The 20,519-nt window shown below is 37.6% G+C and overlaps 1 protein-coding gene across 5 annotated transcripts in view; it reads right to left on the bottom strand.

The window, feature by feature from the left end:
- Positions 1-17,267: 17,267 nt before the first annotated feature.
- LOC307135764 (NACHT, LRR and PYD domains-containing protein 12-like) overlaps positions 17,268-20,519 on the bottom strand; it is a 57,875-nt gene continuing 54,623 nt past the window's right edge. For all 5 annotated transcript variants that reach the window (XM_079832405.1, XM_079832409.1, XM_079832408.1 and 2 more), the window contains 2 exons: positions 18,918-19,076; positions 17,268-18,664 (listed from right to left, as the gene is read on the bottom strand). In XM_079832405.1, the coding sequence (XP_079688531.1) occupies positions 18,658-18,664; positions 18,918-19,076 (166 nt within the window). In that variant the 3' untranslated portion in view covers positions 17,268-18,657. The remainder of the gene's footprint in view (positions 18,665-18,917; positions 19,077-20,519) is intronic.

Genomic DNA, 20,519 nt, shown 5'->3' with positions numbered 1-20,519 from the left:
CACCGATGAACTGAAACTAAGTTACGTAGTGAGAGTTTAACTCCTGATGTGGACATGCTCTTCTCGTGACAACGCGCTGAAACATTCAAAATTTATTCTAATTAGCACAGCTTTTTAATGAGGCAGCAACATATTATAGATGGGGTAGAACAAGAGAGACTATTAATAATCTTTTCATTGCGCAAAAGTATTATAATATGAAAGGCTCCAATACAGAGCGGCACAAAGTGCGTACATCCCGTGCGCAGGATGAAGAGCTTGAAGCAACACAGTCACAACGCAGCGCTCCGTCCGCATTGAAGTTCAAAACACAAAGGGAAGATATATCGGTGCGTAGTGTATCTATTTATGCAATATTTTAGTGAGCCTTTTCTTTTAACAGTTAAAAATTTCAGTTAACATGCGTGTGAAGAACAATACAATCAAGAAAGTAAACACGATTTAGAAACCGCAATAGCATAATAATATCAACATTGAATCATCTTGGTGAGGGTTTCATCGTGTTGACTGTCGTAGCCGAAAGCGACACGCGGTTTGAATGGAGAATGGCTGAGGGAAGCTTTCACGTGAACTTAAATTTAATGACCTAAATATTAATCTGTACCTCACATTAAACTATGGAATGGCTATATAGTGCAAAAGGAAGAGTTGATGATGCTTTATAATGTTGTTATGCACAGTATCGGATTTGGATTGGATTATATTAAGACATACAAGTCTTAACACCAGGGGATCCCTTTAAAGACATCTTCATTTGTTTTGAAGTTTATGGGTTTGGAATGACATGAGTGAATAATTCACAGAAGTTTCTTTTAAGGTTCCGGTGGCGCGCGCTGCAAGATGGCTGCACAGCACTAGGCTCCTGACAAAAACCTCCTAATTTCAGTTATTTTTTGCACTCTGAGGAAAGATAACGCCATCGCTTAATAACTTGACAAGTCTAATTCAAGAATGGCAACTAGTAAAAAGTCGATGTCTCCCCAAAAATCGTCTGGGGGCTGCAAACGCCTCAAAACGCTCGACGACGATGTAACCTCAATTGTTAGCCATGCAATCGAAGCACAGCAGGAGGCTATGCGCGAAATGGTTTCTAGCATGTTGACTGAGGCAATAAAATCAGCCCTCAATCCGTTTAATGACTTTGTCAACGAACACAGCGCGGTTCTCGGCGAGCTCTTGCCCGATCGAGATTGATAGAGCTCATCGAGTATACTCGAACTCCAACTCACCTAAACCACGATCGATGATATTCCGGCTCCTCCGTTATCCCGACAGGCAAGCTATCCTTCAAGGAGCCCGGAAAGCTAAACCCACCCTGCCCGGAGGAGCACGCCTGGAATTCTATGCTGACTAGAGTCATGAGACGGCGCAAAAGAGGAAGGCATTTTCGGCCGTGAGATTCAAGCTTCACCAGAACGGCGCTGAAACTTTCCTGATCTACCCAGCATCGTTGCGAGTCACACATAAGGGTCAGAAATACTCGTTCGAATCTCCGGAGGACGCTGAAAAATATATCGAGGGTCTTGTTGCTGCACCGGTAACGACTGCTCGCAGATCTTTAAACTTCCCGCTTCAAGACGAAATGGAAGAGGCTGAATAAAGAGAGTATGTCTTTGCTGAGAACCTGTGTTTACATGGATCAAAGCCATTAGTGAATTGGTAACTACTCTTTTAGTTCAATACAATTGAACTGTGTATTTTATGTTATTTACTATGAGCAGGTTGTTAGACGGTTGTCTGTAAAAAATTTTAGTCTGCTCCTTTAAGTTTGAAAAGATTCATTCTGCAAATTTAATTTCCTCATTTGTTAAAATCATAGGAGGCAAATAAGGTGAATAGCGCTTAGACATTGCCTCGCGACCGCCACGGACGTTTGAAACTGAAGGGATATGGGAGGGGGAGGGGGCGCTTAGTCGCATAAAGCACTCAGGGTTATCTTTTTCTCTTTTTTTGTATATACGTATGGAAAGTTTAATGGAACATTTTTTAACCAGCTCTAACCTGTACAGGCTATTCAGTGTAAACTTTGTAATTTTAGACTATGGTTAGAATGAACACACTATCGTTTAATGTTAGGGGGTTAAACTCCCCTATCAAACGGACACGGGTTCTAGATTTATTGCACAGAAAAAAGATTGATGTAGCGTTTCTGCAAGAAACCCACCTAACCGCCAGTGACAACCAAAGAATGCAAAATAGACACTATATTCCAATAGCATCATCAAGCTGTAAATCTAAAAAGAAAGGCGTGACAATTCTTTTCAAACGCAACTCTAGTTTCATAATTGAACACACAGGTTCTGATGATGATGGTCGAGTAGCATATTGCTGTACGTTAATAGAAGGAAAGAGGTTTGCATTTGTCAATATATATGCTCCAAACTCATATGACTCCTGCTTTTTTCCGAAAGTTTCCAAAATTCTATTATCTCTCCAGGGTTATTCAATGATTATTGGATCCGATATGAATGCTGTGCTGGACACAGTTCTGGATCGTTCCAACCCTTCGGTTTCAGTAGTGCAATCACAGTCTTCTACAGCCCTGAGATTGTTTACTAAAGATTTAGATGTGTGTGATGCTTGGAGATTACATAATCCAACGGCTAAGGAATACACTTATTTTTCCCCTAATCATAAAACATTCTCAAGAATTGACTATATTTTAATTTCATCATCACTTCTATCGGATCTAATCAACATTGAATTTCTACCACAAAGCATTTCAGATCATAATGCCGTATTAGCTCATTTGCAGATAAACACTTCCTGTAAACCTTCCAGATGGAGATTTAATACTTTTTTGCTGCAAAATGAGGAATTCATTGCGCAACTGAGAGCAGGATTGATTGAATTTATCCATTTGAACCAGGACTCCGTTTCTAATCAAGAAATGTTATGGGCGTCCATCAAAGGGTTTTTAAGGAACAATGCCATCTCCTTTTCTGCCAGACTTAAAAAGAACTATCTTCAACAATTATCAGTATTAGAGAAAAGATGCGGGGAATTAGAGAAGGAATTGGGTAATCAATTTTCCATTGACACTCAACAAAAATTACATGTTGAAAGGGCCACTCTTAATGATCTACTTCGAAGAAGAGCAGAATATTTAATGCACATTACAAAACATAAATATTATATAGATGGAAGCAGACCAAGCCGACTTCTTGCGCTTACTTTGAAAAAACATGAGCGACGTTTTAACATCCAGGCAATCCGAAGTTCAAATGGTCTCACCTCAGAACCCACAGATATCAACAAAACATTCATGTCATTTTTTGAAAATTTATACACCTCAGAAAGGCAACCCAGTACTGACCAGTTAAATGGTTTTTTTGATAAGTTGAATTTAAATATACTTTCGAAGAAGGAAGCGGACAGCCTTGACTCTGAAATTTCTTTAGAAGAACTTCATAACGCAGTGTCATGTTCAAATAAAGGAAAGTCTCCGGGAATCGATGGCCTTCCAATAGATTTATATCTGGTGCTATGGGATCTACTGGGCCATATTTGGTTACGTACTATAAATGAGGCCATTTTCAAAGGCCGCTTTCACAAAGACCTTAATACAGCTCTAATTACGGTTTTACCTAAACCTGGCAAAGACAATTCTGACTGTTCTAATTATAGGCCCATCTCTTTGATTAATGACGATGTTAAAATTTTTGCCAAAGTCATTGCCAAACGTCTACAATCAGTAATACATAAACTAATTAATCCTGATCAATCAGGATTTATCACAGGACGTTTGGCTTCAGATAACGTTCGGCGGGTGCTACATATAATTGCCGAATCCGAAAATTTAGTAACACCTAGTGGCCTCCTATTTATTGATGCCGAAAAAGCCTTTGATCGGCTGGAATGGAGCTATTTATGGTATACGTTGAAAAAGTTCAATTTCGGAGACCAGTTTATTAGAATGATAAAAACCCTATACACTAATCCCATGGCCAGGGTATCTACTGGTGGACTCATCTCGGACATTTTCAAAATTAATAGAGGCACAAGACAGGGGTGCCCGCTTTCCCCTCTCATGTTCAACTTATCAATAGAGCCTCTGGCTCAGTTTGTTAGACAGTGTAAACTTTGTACCCCGATTCAGTTAGGCTCATCAATCCATTCTATTTCTTTATATGCAGACGATACTTTATTATTTTTATCTGATATACAACGCTCACTCCCTATTACCCTTCAAATCATAGAAGAATTTGGCACACTATCTGGGTTTAAAATGAATCATTCTAAAACTATTTTAATGCCTCTCAAATCGAATGGTTTTAATTTCTCTATTCCAAATAATATTCAGGTATCAACACAGGTCAAATATTTAGGGATTGAGCTGAGACCCACTTTGTCCCTTATTTCAAAAGTTAATTACATGTCAATTTTCGGAAAAGTTGAGTCTGATATTCAAAGATGGATGGGTCTGCCCTCTTCACCATCGGCCCGAATATCAACAATAAAAATGAATATTCTGCCCCGCATTAATTTTATTAGCTCTATGCTTCCTCTCTCCCCACCAGTAAATTACTGGAAAAAGTTAGATTCTTTATTGATAAAATATATTTGGAACGGAAAGCGTCCCCGTATCAAGTGGTCTACACTTCAAAGAAGTAAAATAAAAGGTGGATTGGGCTGCCCTAATTTTAAATGGTATCATTGGTCCTCTATCCTGCTCTCGATTGCGAAATGGTTTGATCCGGAATCACAGTCTTCATGGAAGCAAATAGAAAAAGAACGCATTTCGCCAATTCGTTTGCAAGATTTTCTATTTTCAGGCCTACCTCACAGGAAGTGCTCATTATATTATGGTCCTATACTTTCCTACACTCTCCAAATATTTGAAAAGATAGAAGCCTGTTTTTCATCTAGAATTATATGGCACACTCAGACCCCTATTTGGCACAATTTGAATTTACTTTCAGGCGGACAACCTTTTGTGCAGCCATCATGGGCTAATAAAGGTATTCTAACGCTAAATGATATAAAAGGAAAGGATTCAATCCTGGACTTTCGAGACTTAACTGAAAAATTTAACATCTCACATAACACCCTATTTCTATATTTTAAATTACGTGCCGCATTAAAGACTCATAAGGTACCTTGGGGTACAAACCTTCAAACGCACCCGGTGGTGAACTGGATTTGCAATGCTCCAAGTAAAGGAAAGATTTCATATTTTTATTTTTGCTTTTTAAATCTTAATGCAGATAATGTCCCTAAAGCCAATGCTTGGTTATTGGATTTGAACACTTCTAGTAGAACTATTGAATGGGACACAGTGTGGAATAACACATTCCATGCATCTACAAACCCTAACCACCAATTCATTCATTTTAAAGTCATTCACAGGGCATATTTAACCACACGTATACGACATGCAATGGGCCTATCTCCCCACCCATATTGTAATTTCTGTGGACCTGGATGCTTAGACACTTTGATGCATATGCTATGGGACTGTCCTGACGTGCAGAAATTCTGGGATATGGTGCTTGACTTGCTGTACAAGGCTTCTAAGATTCGTTTTCCCAAAGATCCAGTAATTTTATTGTTGAATGACAACTCTCAGTTTCCTCTCAATGAGAAGGTACGGAAATTTTGGTTAGCTGCCATGACGGCTGCAAAGAAGCTAATTGTTCAACGTTGGAAACCTCCTCACGAACTTTCTTCTAAACATTGGCTTCATTCTTTACTGGAGATACTATATCTGGAACTGTCATCTGCACGGTCTAACCAGGCTAAACCTATGGCCTTGTCTTGGTGGGAATATTGGATTTATACAATTAAAAAATTGTTGGTTACTTAATCTACAGCTACTGACTCTGCGGTTATAATTTTTGCTACTAAAATTTTATTTATTTTATTTATTTTTACATTTATTTAATAAAATTTTTGTATACATGTGTATATATGTATATATGTATGTTTGTATGTATCCTGATTGTACCTAAGATTTTGTTTATCCGTCCTAGCCCTGAGTGCAAAGGGTGGGGTTGGGGAAAGGGGGAGGGCATGGGTAATAGTGGTCTAATAAGTTTTCTTTCTAGTATGGCAAAATGTTTTGTATGCTTTTTCAAAAATAAAAAACACTAAATTACAAAAAAAAAAGAAGTTTCTTTTAAGTCAACTAAAATTGAATTTAATTGCATCAAATGTTGGTCTTCTTTTGAGCATACCCACCAGCCAGATACAACTTTAATTTACCTTGAAAGCTGCGGAGACTCTCACACCAGGTCTGCTGTTGGTCTTCCAAATCCCTGTTCATTCACGGATTTACACAACACAACTACAGAAATGCTGGTATAGTCACATTTTTATAATTTCTTATATATATTATTTATAAATAATTATATATTCGACTTGGTACCGAAGTACCGGTACTTGTGACATCCCTAATGTGTATTATTCATAGCATTTTTTTCTATTTACCTTTTTTTTTGGCGCGTTTTGGAATTGCTGGAGGTTTCGGTGCTGGTGGAACACTTTGTTTGTCTGCAGTTTTTCTTTTTTTAAGGGGTGATGGTTCTGGTGCCTCATCATCTGTTGAATAGATGTGATTGGAGCATGTTTTCTTTCTAGGAAAACAAAGAGAAAATATAATTCAGTCAATGAGACGGCATTTGTATCACTCTGTCTAACAGAGGATCCTAGCTTTCCATCCCTGCTAAGCCAGTGTGTTTTACAAGTGATTTTTCATTTTTGCCTAAAGTGAATTGGAAGCAACATCTTAGGCCAGAAGGACCGAGTGGCGCGTGTAGTTTGAATTCTCCACAGTAATCAAGGGCTGAATCAGAAATCGCCCCCATAACCTCAAATAGGGCATTATTTGGAGGGGACAGCGCTTTGTAGTGGTGTCCGAAACCCTATGGACATTATTGAGTGCACCGCAATAACGAGTGTACAGCCGATGTCTGGCCATGGCCTGTTCATGCACGTTTTCATTGAAATTCATTCACTCCTTCAAATAAAGTGATAACATAGGGAATAGTGAATGAGAGTATAGGATTCAGCCATAGGCTGTAATGCGATCTCAACTGTGCTCTGACTGCTCTTACTACAGTGCATCAATGAAATGGGTCCCCTCTCAAACAATGACGCGCTGCGCCGCGTTCCGAACGTTGTTTAAGCGACATATACCGGTATTGCGGTATCATCAAAATACATATCATAAAATAAATGTATACCGGTATTCGGTATGAACCGGTATACCGCTCAGCACTAATGTACACCCACTGGTTTGTCACAGTTGGGGCATCCAGGCAATTCACATATTAGCACCATTTTAAACACTACACCAAGACCTAAAGCAATACCTAAATGAATGTAGAATCCAATAGATTGCATAAAGTGTGTGTTGTATGTCTAAAACAGAAAATATTTTTTTTATGCACAAACAATATTCTCGGCGCTTCATAAAATTGTGGTTGAACCACTGTAGTCAAATGGACTATTTTAACAACATCTTTACCATCTCAAGGCCCATAAAGGTTGAAGTTGTGTTGCCGTCTAATGGAGGGGTCAGAGAGCTCTCAGAAATATCTTTAATTTGTGTCTTATAGGTTTGGAGCGACATGAGGGTGAATAATTAATGACACCTTTTTCATTTCTGGTTCAACTTGCACTTTTAAAACCTGTAACAGCTGCTATTCGATAACTTTAACATTTCAGTTGAACAATTTTAAATATAGTTCAAACATGAAGGTAAATTATGGTATTTTCATGTTAATTTTCTTTAGTTTTTTCTGAGGACTTACTTGGGAATCCTTTTTCCAGCAATTTCAGATTCTGAATTTATGTCAGATGTGTAGCTGGCCTTCTTCCAGTTGTTGGCTACATTGTGAAAAGATGCTGAAAAATGAAATACTGGTAAGTTTTCAGTTTTGTTGATTAAAGCTATATGCCAGATCATCTTTTACAGTATAGATAAATTATATAAATAAAAATAATAAATAAAAAAATAAATACAGATATGCTGGGTGAGATCATGTGTAATTTACTCTTACCTGACTCGTGCAGGATTCTGGTTTTATGTCGGGTCCAGCCTTTCTCTGGCTGTGGTGCCTCCATGGTTCTCACACTCTTCAACAGCCTGTCAAGGTCTTTATATGGTGGCCACCAGGAGTAGCCATCTGCGTACCAGGATTTGGCAACTGGTCCAGTTGTGGATGGACTAAAATGAACTCCCAAAACGTACTGCCAGATTCTGGAAGATTAATTCTTCAAACAGTGGTACTAGAGGATGTGGTGCTGGTCCTTCAAGAGTCATTCTCAACCTATAAAACCTATAAAGCCTATAAAAAAGCAGGCTTCATGTATTTTACAACACTTCAGCTTATGATTCTTATCTAGTGGGGGTCATTTTTTAGGATTCTTTACCTAACTGAAGTCTCTGAGATCCTGACACCTTGCACTTCTGGAGACTCCAGGTAGGTTGCAGCTCTGGAAAATGGTGGCGCTGGAGACTAAAGGGTTCCTGATGGTTTCACCCTTAATTCTTCACCTTAATTCTTAAGTCTTTTGCAGTTAACAGGTGTCTTTTCTTCACCACATGTTTTTGTCAGATCCTGCTGACCCAACGAGCATTTCACTGTCCAATGGTCATGCCTTAAGTCTAGTATTGCATTAGTATTGCATCCTTCTCATGGGCATTTAATACTTTTTGACTTTTCAGTCTGAGTTAAATCTCTTTTTTGGCTCAATTTATCTGTAAAAGAAAACATGCCTAATAATTCTGCACACCTGAATATAAGGTGATTTTCATTTCCAGCCTTCATGAACAATTATATATCACTTATACATTATTAAATACTAAATCAATAGTAGTTATTAGGATTACTGTGGTTTGGAATTGGTCAAATGTGCCTGGAAAAAAAAATATGATCAGAAAATCAACGTGCCTAATAATTCTGCACTCTCTGTAAAGTTACACAGTTTAACTTCTGTGAATCGCTTTGCGCACGTGGATGTGGTCACATTACAGATATGGTGCAGTCGCTTGAGAAACTGGGTAGGGTTGCCTCAGTCGTTCGTAAGTTCTTTCTTAAATTGGAACGTAAAGTCCACACTAGAGGCTTAGTAACTACTAGATAGTTTGTAACTAACTCTGTACTTCTCTCGGTTGCACCATTTGTTCTTAAGGCAGAACGTAACTAGCAGGTCGTAAGCTCTCCGTAAAGTAATATGTAGTCGCATATGACATTTACCCATCCAATAGCAGCCTTCAAATACATGAGCAGAAGCTGTGTTGAAATACGGTGAATTTCAGTGTATCCTTCATTAGTATAATTTATTTTGCCTCACGTAACCAACGGTAAAAATAAATTTCCATTAAATACGGTACTTAATCATGAATAACATAAGTGCTTGCATATAAATAACATTCAGAAGCATTCAGTATATGAAACAACATTATTAAGGATCAATAAATAAATACTGAAACAAACAAAAAACATAAGAAATTAAATTTATTGGATTATGATTGATTTTATTTGACATCATGACATTGTCACGATCTTACCGTGTTTTGCTTTGCTTTCTGATTGTTGTTCGTCACTGTCCGTCTGTGATTTGTGAGATTAACACCTGGGCTGGATGGGCTGTGGGTGTTTAATATGGCTGTTCACTAACCAGAGGGGTTGGGATTGTTCGTGATTTTGTTGTTCTTCTCTTGCGTTTTGCAGGTATGGGCTCGTGGCAGGTGCCGTTGGATTTGAACACCTCTACCATAATAAGATCCTCGTTTGTCCCGTCTACCTCGTAGCCATGATTGGACCAGTCTGCGTTTGAAAGTCGTCTTTATTCTTTAATTTAATTATGTTTTCTCTCGAACTATGTAATAAATATATATCTTTGCAACCTTATCTATGTTGTGATCGCCCTTTTTGGTGCAGTTGCAGTTACGAGCCGAACTGTAACATGCACAACACGGACAGATGCACGCAGCGGCGCACAGTTTTGGATGGTTTCGTGTTGAAGAGCTGCAAATAAAGTAATCCATTCACATAATGTTTTCTCTTTTAAAATTTAAGCGAGTGTAAAGTCAGCATTATCATATATGTGTAAAGAATTGAAGTCTGTCATGTAAAACAAGAGCTTATTATGAAGTTCAGTCTGCTTTATTATTCCAACCATTACTCCTGATCAGAGGCTTCCGTAAATATTTAGTTTATACGTAGAGTTACGCTTCAACTAAGTTTAATGGTGCAACGCAAAAATATTTAGTAGTGCGTAAGTTGTAACTTAGTGTCCATTTACATCAAAAATAGGCTAACTTGCGCACAACTGGTGCAACCGGCCCCTGGACCTCTTGCTGTTTTCATACGGATTACATAAACAGATAATATTTGTTTATATAAATTACTTAATTTAAAAGTAGACATTCCAAGCTTTAAGAAGAGATATCTATTGTGCCTGTGTGGCAAGTTTCTCTGAGTATATTTTCACACGCATTTCAGAATGTACATCACCGGTAGACGGACGGGAGAATGCGCATCCTGTTTGTTTCCTTTATTTAGCGAAACTCACAACATTTAGTTTTTATTTTGAGTGTACATAAATATAAGTAGACAATTTAAGCGTTGTAAAGACTTATCGTTCATGTCTGTGAGGCCAGAAATGACAGAGTATTTTAAGCTGTTTTACACGGTCAGGAGGAAAAATCCAGCAAAACACGTGGATGCATTTCTTGGGTCCTAAGGGTTAAGTAGTCCTGCGCGGCATGGATATATTTACATACCACTATAAACAAAATAGCAAAATCTTCAAAAACACTGGCAAGTGTCAAAATTCATGTTTACGTTCACTTAAGACATGACCGACTATGTTTATGATGATACTTGACAAGACAGGCATTTTGACATAATTTTGTGTGAATAGTCACGCGCTGTGAGACGTGTGGGCCTGCTTAGGTAGTTACCGAAGTCAAGCCTGTACTCTATTTGTGATTTATTACCTGTAACCATAGTGACATTGACTAAAGTAATATCAAAGATGGCGACCTAGATAAAACTAACAAAGTCTTATCACAATTGACATAACAAGAGTCCAATTGAGGCGTGCGTTCACCTGTCCAATCTTAAACAACCAGCAGCTTTTATAACTGGAATATAGAGTATTTAAAGGATTAGTTCACCTCAAAATGAAAATTTCCTGATAATTTACTTACCCCAATGCCTTACAAGATGTTCATGTCTTCCAAAAAAGAAAATTGGAAAAGAGAGATTTTTTTGTTGTTGAGGAAAACATTTTAGGATTGTTCTCCACACAATGGACTTCAATGACAACCAAATGTTGAGTGCACCAGGCATTGCATAATCACGTTCAAAAGGTCACGCTGGACGTTGGCAGAAGTACCGCCCCATTGTTTACAAAGCAAACATTTTAAACAATAAACTGACACAGACATTTCATTCAACATACAATACAATTTTAACAATCCTTCTCCATACTTGTAAACAATGGGGCAGTACTTCCGCCTGCATCCAGCGTTTGTCTATGCAAGTCATAAGAATGAACATAAATTGATATAACTTGTGAATAAAATAACTTTGTTCATATAAATATTGTGAGATCATGTATCAGTCTGATGTCTGATGTGTTGTTGACTATGTTGCTGCATTGTACATGGTGTTCATTAATTTGGGGGTTGGGGTGAAAAGTATTTCTTAAATGCTCTAACATCTTTTTGTTTTCTTCACCAAACACCAGGAGATGGTTCATCCTAAGATGCACAGATCTACCTCTGGCTCACCATCATCTCCACACCTGTGTCACTTCTGGCAATCTATAACCAGCTGTCATGCACTTTGTCCATTACAAATGTTATATTTTTATATTCTTGAGACCCTGATGAGCTTGTGATCAACATCATAGCTGTGCTGTATTTTGGATATAGCCATTGAACAATTTGTTCTGGGTGTGTATTGAACAAAGCTGTGAATCACCCCTTATATAGACCATGGTATAAACTAAACCTTTACTGCAATCACCAAGCTTGTAATATTAAACAATTGAAATTCTAGGCAACAGTCAAGCATGGTAGGTTAAAGAAGAGTCTGCAAAATATGACACAATAAATGTGAACCACACCTATAACTATATTAAGCGGGTATAGCAGTCAGCATGAAAGGAGGGTCACATCAAATGTGGAATACATTATTCACATATTTTTCCTATTACAGAGGTATCAAATAAGACCACTATGAATGATGGGTTACAGAAAAGTGTTCATATGCTTGTTGCTAATTTATATATTCTTTTTTGTAACCAAGTAAGATATGAAGTCTTTGCTAATCATTTAGCATTATTAAAAAGTCCATGTACACAATGTTTATCCCGAGTGTCTGTATGTATTCTATTATCCTGCGCAAAGCAAAACGCAATTTAAGTTTATGATGCCCTCGCAAACGTTAATATAGTAAGACCAAATGGGCATGTGAAACCAATCGATACAAAATCTCTAAATAAGGGCACGACGGTAGTTTCTTTTTCGTTTTTACACGTATGGATGTACGTACTTGGTGGGGGGGAATGCAATCTCATCAGAATATGTTTTTTATTCAATGCTTGCAAAATATTTAAACGTCAATCTAATATGTAATGAGTGTATGCATTTGATATAATTAGTTATTTCACTTTCTAAACGATTTTTTAATTTGTATTACGAGCTCTGCTTGCTTGCTCTCCACCGTCGACGCACGGTGAGCAGCACTGGATTTCGAATGTTTAAGGTTAGTCGTATAGACGTCATTTAGAGGTAAGGAAGACGGCGCATTTAAAAACGATAAACAGTCGAACTATAAAAATGGAATGCGATCTTAATCAGACGCTACGCTCTTTCACAGACGTCTCCGCGATGTACGTGTGCTATCTGGGTGCTGTCCATGTAAACGTAGTGTAACTGCTAGATCGGTCCTTACTACAGTGGGTCCAGTCCTGGTCCTGGAGGACCAACACCTGCAGAGTTTAGCTCCAGCTGCCTGTAGAACTGCTGGTCCTGAAGACCTGGATCAACTGGTTCAGGTCTGCTTAACTGGGACTGGAGCTCAATTCTGCAGTCAGGACTAGATGGTAATAAATACTGGAAAGAGAGAGGACAAACAACAGTTAATGGTATAAATCCAGTTTAAAACTTGTATTCATAAATATGTACAACAACATCTGAGAATGTACGACACCACTGTATTGATAAATACAGCATGTTATTAAGAAATATGCTTATGAAAATACAGTTATATGGTGCAAAGAAAGTTTGTCGTCTATGACAAAAACGTGTCAACTAGAAGAATACTTACAGTGCAGAACCAATGATCTGATCACACACAAGGAAAAGAGAGAAAACAAACAAGAATTAATATCTCAGTCCAATATTGCTCTGTACTAACGTGCTGATGAACTGTATTCAAGAGAAATCATTACATTATTAATTAGCGCGAATATTATGTCATGGCCTAAATGTTTTATTTGCGCTAAAGTTGTATCTTTTCATAATTAATTAAATATTACAGACAGCTGATTTCATTTGACAGTTATCAATCATGTTTTCGGATAATATATAGCATTAGGCCAATGAGTCTCTCCACTCTTTCACTCTCTCTCCCCGTGCACGCGCCAGCTTGTGTGTGTGTGTGTGTGTGTGTGTGTGTGTGAGACACAACGCGTACAAAGTAATAATTGTACAATCTGTTATTTTTAGGTCACGTTAACATGATAGCAATATGACCGGAGCTTTATAAAAATACAAAATCACATGTAACGTTAGGCTATGTAAATATATGGTTTGGTCTGAACTGTCAGCGCGCAGTGTTTGTCTATTAATTATGGCATAATCATATGTAACGAGGATTAATAAGAGCGTGTAACTTGTGTATTGTATTTACGCTACATGAATCCTCGTTTACGTCGCTTTTTAAATCTTTAAAACACAATCATGACTGACTCCGCCATATGACTAACGTTAGCTAGTTCGTTAGTAGTTCGCTAAAATAGCAACTGGAAAACAACAATACATCAAATTAACACCAAAATGGACGTAAAACAATTCAAAGTAATGAATTCAAGCAGTTTTAAATTACCTCAGAGATTAACTGAAAATGGCCTAGTTGACCGTTATAAACGTTAGTCATTTAAACTTTAAACGGCAGGAGAGTATAACATTAATCAGATAAACCACTAAAATGAGAGAGTGTAGTTTAATATCGATTAATACGTTACCATTTTGGCCTGTTTCTCTAATTATAATAGGAAACTCACATATTAATATGGAAACTTAAAGGGGTGGTAAACCACATTCTTTTGAAGGCTTGACTGTGTTTGTGGGGTGCACTGTAACATGTGTTCATGCTTCGTTTTAAAAAAAATTGCCTTATTTTTCATATATTTGACCTTTATTCTACACTGCTCTGTCCCTCCTTGTAAAACGGTCTGATGCTTTCCGGGTTGTATGAAGCCAGTCCCTCAAAAATACGCAGTGGGCTCTGATTGGTTAGCTGGCCTAGTGTGTTGTGATTCGCTAACCGCCTAGTGTACGTTTGTCGGAAAAGTCACGCCCCTTACCGGAGGCTGTGCTTGCGTCAATAAAACCATTTAAGCCCGAATCAGACCCAGAACATTTGAGTGAAGATGATCGAGCAGAACCTGTTCAGTCCTCAAGAGTAAAGACTGCGGATCTATAGTGATCGCCTCTGAATGGCACTTTAACTTTTGTATTTTTAGAACGATTATAGCCAAATATCTGTCGCAAGAACTAACCCAAAACGAACACTAAGCACTGGCTTTAACTAGTAAGTTAGCCAAATCACACACAGAACCATGTTTAGCATGCCTGTAGATAAACAATAAATAAAAGCTCTAATCAAAGAATCATTTACACTAATGTCAGGTTCGCTGTTGAGATTTTAATGTTAGTGTTTGTAACGTTAGGTGTTCGTCGGATAACGTTAAGTATGAATGAGCATTTAACAGACTGGTTTGCAGAACAGTGTTGTCATCTGTTTACTTCCTTGCTACAACATATTACAGGAAAACACATCGATGAAATATAAATCAGACTTACAGGTTGTGGCCCGTAAACAGCTTCTGTTTGTAAATCCAGCTTTCAGGACAAGCCGTTGTGCATATCCTGTATTGAACTCGCGAAGTTTGTGGAAGTTTGTGTTGTCCTCCATGAAATGTGCAGCGCGCGCGTCGTGCATCCACGCACCGGCAGTGTTTTTTTCACGCAGCTGACGTTGTGCAAATCTGGCATTGAAATCGCGAAGACGGTGGATGTTTCCTCTGTTGTGCTGCAGGAGCCCCGCGTGCCTGATTCCCCGCTGACTCAAACACACGTGCATATAACATGCTGTATGTTAAACGCTCTGCAACGCACCCCCGTCCCTATGAAGGCTGAACAGAGCAAGTGCCCCAGACCTGCAATCCGGATGAAAATAACATGAAAATAAGCATCGCGGCAACAACACTCCAGCCTAACTATACCACAACAGCGCCGCAATACAAAATGGCCTCACCCCCCCTTATTTAATATTCTCGGAGGAGGGGTTTATGTAAATATTGGGGCTGGTGATGTCACCAACCCTGGAGGAATGTGTGTAGTCGCCTACTGGCCGTTTGCTGTAGTTCTTAGAAACTGATTTCTTTAAAAGCAAATATCTCCCTTTGCTTTAAACTTTGAACGTTGTAACTTTGCAGATGTTGTTTATGCTCAAGCAGCAACATTACACACTAGCTAAAGTTAGAATAGTGAAATCGTGGTTTACCACCCCTTTAAAAAGCTTAACATTACCTGTTTAGGGCAGAGTTTGGCGGTCCCAGTCGAATCCGGAATGACAGCTGGGGCACGTTCAAAGCTCAAACCGGTGCGCAACGTTTTGCTACGGTCATGTTTCCTGGAAACATGGTGGGTGTTCCTCGTTTGGTGGGTGTGTCAAAAATGACAGCCCAATCAGCGGCAAAATGTATATAAACCACGCAGTATTAAAGAGACAGCTCACACAATGGAAGTAAAGTTGTTTAATGTGTCCGCTGGTATTAGAAGACATGATTGTCGTAAGAGTTTAATATATATATATATATATATATATATATATATATATATATATATATATATATATATATATATATATATATATATATATATATAATCAACATGATGATGTATTTATTTATATATTTAGCTTAATTGCAAGGCAAGTTTATTTATATACCAAATTTCATATATGGTAATTGCTTGACATAAAGTGAGAAAGAAAATACAAGCTATTAAAAAAGTAAGAACTAGAAATAAAATGATTTAAGTTAGAATTGATTACTAGGAGATGAAAAAGGTTCATTAAATGGGATTGGGATGTTGTCTTTTATTCTGGACGGCAAGGGCAGTGATTGCATGTATTTTGCAGTATTAAACACGTATTTATATCGATTTCATCAGGCTCCAAAAATTCCTCAAAAAGAACACAAAGAATGGCCTTCTCGGCTGCCATAGTTACAACTCTTGCGTCAACAGAACAGGGTGTTCAACGCAGCACCGTTTCCGTTTAAAAAACGTTTTGCAACGTTTTGTCGGGGCTGAACGCAGCCCTGAGCTCATTAGCGGTGCAGTTCCAGCAGTCTCATTGGTTAGAATTGATCACGTGATGACGCCATCTAGTGTATTACTAATGTAATTTTTTTTGTTGCCATTTCAGAAATGTATTCTTATATAAAAAATATCAAATTCATCAGTGATGTATTTATTATAATACAATTTTTTATATAAATAATGTATATAAATATAAATTTAAAAATATAAAAAATAATGTTATAAATAACCACTGATGAATGCCAACGATAATAATGAACAAATCAGTAAATGATCAACCATTTGCATTGTTTTATTGTGACAAATATGTTTATTTAATTTAATTCATTTAATTTAAATATTATTTAATAAATACGGTAAAAAAAAAAAATCATGGACTTAAGTTATTAATATACAAGTGCTGCGATTCTTTGTTAAATTATTTGAGTTAAAAGTTTGTTAAATTTAGCTACTTACCTTAGAAAAGTCGTTTTTAATACTATATGTGAAATGAAATGTTATTAATATCTGCTCAATCACTTCATGAATGTTAAGTTCAATAGTGAGTAGATTTTACTTGATAATAACAGGTTAGCACAGAGCAGTAGCAGTGACATTTACTCAAAATGTGTTACGAGGATTTTATAAAGTAAATCCTACAAGTTATATTTCTTTCAGTGTGTACTGTACTTCAGTAAAATCACAAAATATTGCTGTAAAATAAACTACAAGTTTATTTCAATGTTACTGTAAAAAAAACTACAAATTGTACTGTATTTCACACACAACAATTAGCTGTAAATTGCTTTGCAGTATTATACTGTAATCAGATCTAGGGAATCTAGTGGAGCACAGAACGGAGTAATGGATCACAGGAAAAGCAATCACAGACAGAACTGGTTTTGCTGGAGATTTGGCCTGGGCTAAACTGATTGCTTCTGCTTCACATGATATTGTGATATTGTGTTGCCCTCTAGTGGTGAGCTTGAGAAACTGCTTTTTCTGTTTCAGGTCTACAGCTTTCACAGGAGAATCTCTGCATCTGCTGCTGCATCTACTGAACAAATGAACCCTTCAAACCAAACTAAATTATTTTATTTGTATATTTACACAATATACCAATACATTTTAAAATACATACAATGGCAAGAGAGAAAATTATACTCGCTGCACAAAAAGGATTGAATGTAGCTAGACTGGCGACAGCTAGAATGCGGTGGATTATGGTTCATGAATGCTGTGACTGCTAAAGCTGAATCTGAGTCTGGGCTGGTGTGGGAAACTTCATCATCTCTCACTGTAGGACAGTCAAAGCTTTGAGTCTGATGACCACAGACATATTTCTGCATTATGAGACAGACAGAACCTCATACACATTTAAAAATAGATATTCTGTATATAAAATAAAGAAATACAAATGTAAAATAAAATAAAATAATGATAATAATACCAGTGGTATAAAGAAATATACATTTGATTGATTTAAATCTCTGTACATGTATTTAATGATTTAATATATATATTTAAGTACTACATTTGAGAATTAAAATATTAATTTCTTCATTATAGATGAGTTTAATCCCAACATTAGTATGATGTAGGACACTAAAGACTCCCATTCCTGCTAATGCAGCTCATCTGAGCTCAGATCAGGCTCTTCCTCCTCTATTTCAGCTCTTAAATCAACAATAACCAGTCAACATTACTCATCATGTGTGTGTGTGTGTTTCTATTGATGCTGCGTTATTACATCTGAACGTCTGAATCTCTTCCTCCTGTATGCATTAGTACTCATTATAAATGATAATACACAAGAGCTGGTATGATGAACTGTACATGTGTTAAAGCAGTGCTATTTGAAAAACTGCATGTATATAAACAGCTTGAGTTCATAACAGCTGTAGGTTTGGCAGTGTATTTATGAAGTGCTGTAGAGCAGCATCTCAGCTAAACTACCATCACACATATTCATTTATTACAGTGTTATATTGAGAACCTCCTGAGGATCTTTAATCTGATGGTGGCTTTGCTTGAGCTGTTGATGTCTCTGGTTCCTCCTGAGCTTTAGCCCAATATAACCAGTGCTCATGCTCCAGCTCTTCCTATAGGCTGAAAGAGGAAGTAGAAGAACATAATCAGTGCTCAGTGGAACAAGCTGCACATTATATCAATATTTCAGTTATTTGAGTACAGTGTAATAGACTGTAACCAACATTAAACTACTGTAATCAGATTAGTTACTGATCTTACATTATTTGGCGTACATATTGTCTCTAAATATTGATGTCTTAAATATAATACATTTAAAGTTAAATCCCCATGTGTGTGTGAGTGTGAGTGGTGTAAAGTGATGTTTCCTCACCTCAGTTTGAGTCCTGAGTCTCGTATCACGTCTCTGAGCTGCTGTGAGTTTCTGATCTTATTGTTTCTCAGATCAAGCCATTTTAAAAACTGCAGTGCTTTTGAGTTTGTCAAAGACTGAGTTAAAGAAGAAACATCTGTAATGCCACAGTCCTGAAGGCTAGAAAAGACAGACACAAGAGAAAAGAGAAATGATTGTAACTTTCACCCAGAGTGTGATCTCAAACCAGAGGCTCTGACATGTTCAGCTCAATATGAACTCATCATGTGATGAGAGACTTCCAGCGTGAATGAACACATGAATTCTGTGTCAATGTCGAATCTGACAGGAACATTCACAGCTTGATCTGCACTTCATAACAGCATTGCTCAAGAAAATAAAGATCTGCAGAATAAAGAGGCTGTTTGGGGTAATGTGTGTCACGTGTGTGTCACATCTGCTCCTGCTTTTACACCTGCAGAATTTCATCTCACAAAGGAAAATATGACAGAATATCAGGAAATGTGTCAGATAGATTAAAACTACCAGCAGTCACAGTTCTTACCAGACCATTTATAAAAAAGACAAGTATTTTAAACATATATTAATGTGTTAATATGCCACATTGGTAAAATGTTTAAAATATAATTAAAGACAACAGAGCAGTTTAGAAAACATAAGAGCCCAATCTTCAGTCAGAGGAAGAAGATTCTGCAGGAACATTCACTGCAACGTATTGATATTATATTTGTGTAAATGTTATAATGCTATTACAGTTACTGTTCTTATCACACACATCATTTCTTGATCAAATGTGTGAAGAATAATAATGAGTGAAGCTCTGTCTGGTTTGATGCTTGTGTTTGCAGTTTTCCCGCTGCTGTTTGCTCTGTGGTGAAAGCATCTTATCCTCACACATTATTCCTGACTGAAGTTACTGACTGACAGAAGCTGCTTGTGCCGCACAGCACATATAAAGCTCACTGATGAAGACATGATCACACACACCATATGGTCTGTGACACTATGGCCTAAACTGACCTGCGAGCGCTGGGTACTCGAGTGCTCAGACCCTGCTTCATCACATCACTAAACACATCACTAATAGAGGTCGACCGATTCATCGGCACTGATAGTTGATTGGTGGAATAATCGGTTATCGGCAAAAATCGATAGGAGGTCTGCTGGCATTATATAGCACAAGAGCGCCCTCTAGAGGCCAAATAACAACTATCACTGACGGTGTTTATATTAACATGTGAGGCTGTGCTGAACGGAGAGCACACACTGCACAGAGAGAGAGCGCTCACACATCAGATGTGTGTTTAAAACACTGACAGTGAAACAGTATGAATACAGAACACTTCAGTACATGTTTCCAAATCATTATAAAGTCATTCATTTGTTGACTAGATGCTGCATCAGCAGGGAAAGAACAGCGCTGTGTGAGAACTTTGTAGTCGAGGCTGAGAGGACATTAGCATTAGCATTCCATTAGCAGTAGCCCAAGCAGTTAAAACAATGTAACAACTCGTGACTTGAGAAAGCAAACTGTATCGCCAGCAAGCCGACAGAAATATAAACACATCAGAAACGTATTGGATTTCAATTCATCTTTTTGTT

This window comes from Gobio gobio (assembly GCF_949357685.1).
Source record: "Gobio gobio genome assembly, chromosome: 13".
NCBI lineage: Eukaryota > Metazoa > Chordata > Actinopteri > Cypriniformes > Gobionidae > Gobio > Gobio gobio.
This window is presented reverse-complemented; position numbering and strand designations above follow the sequence as displayed.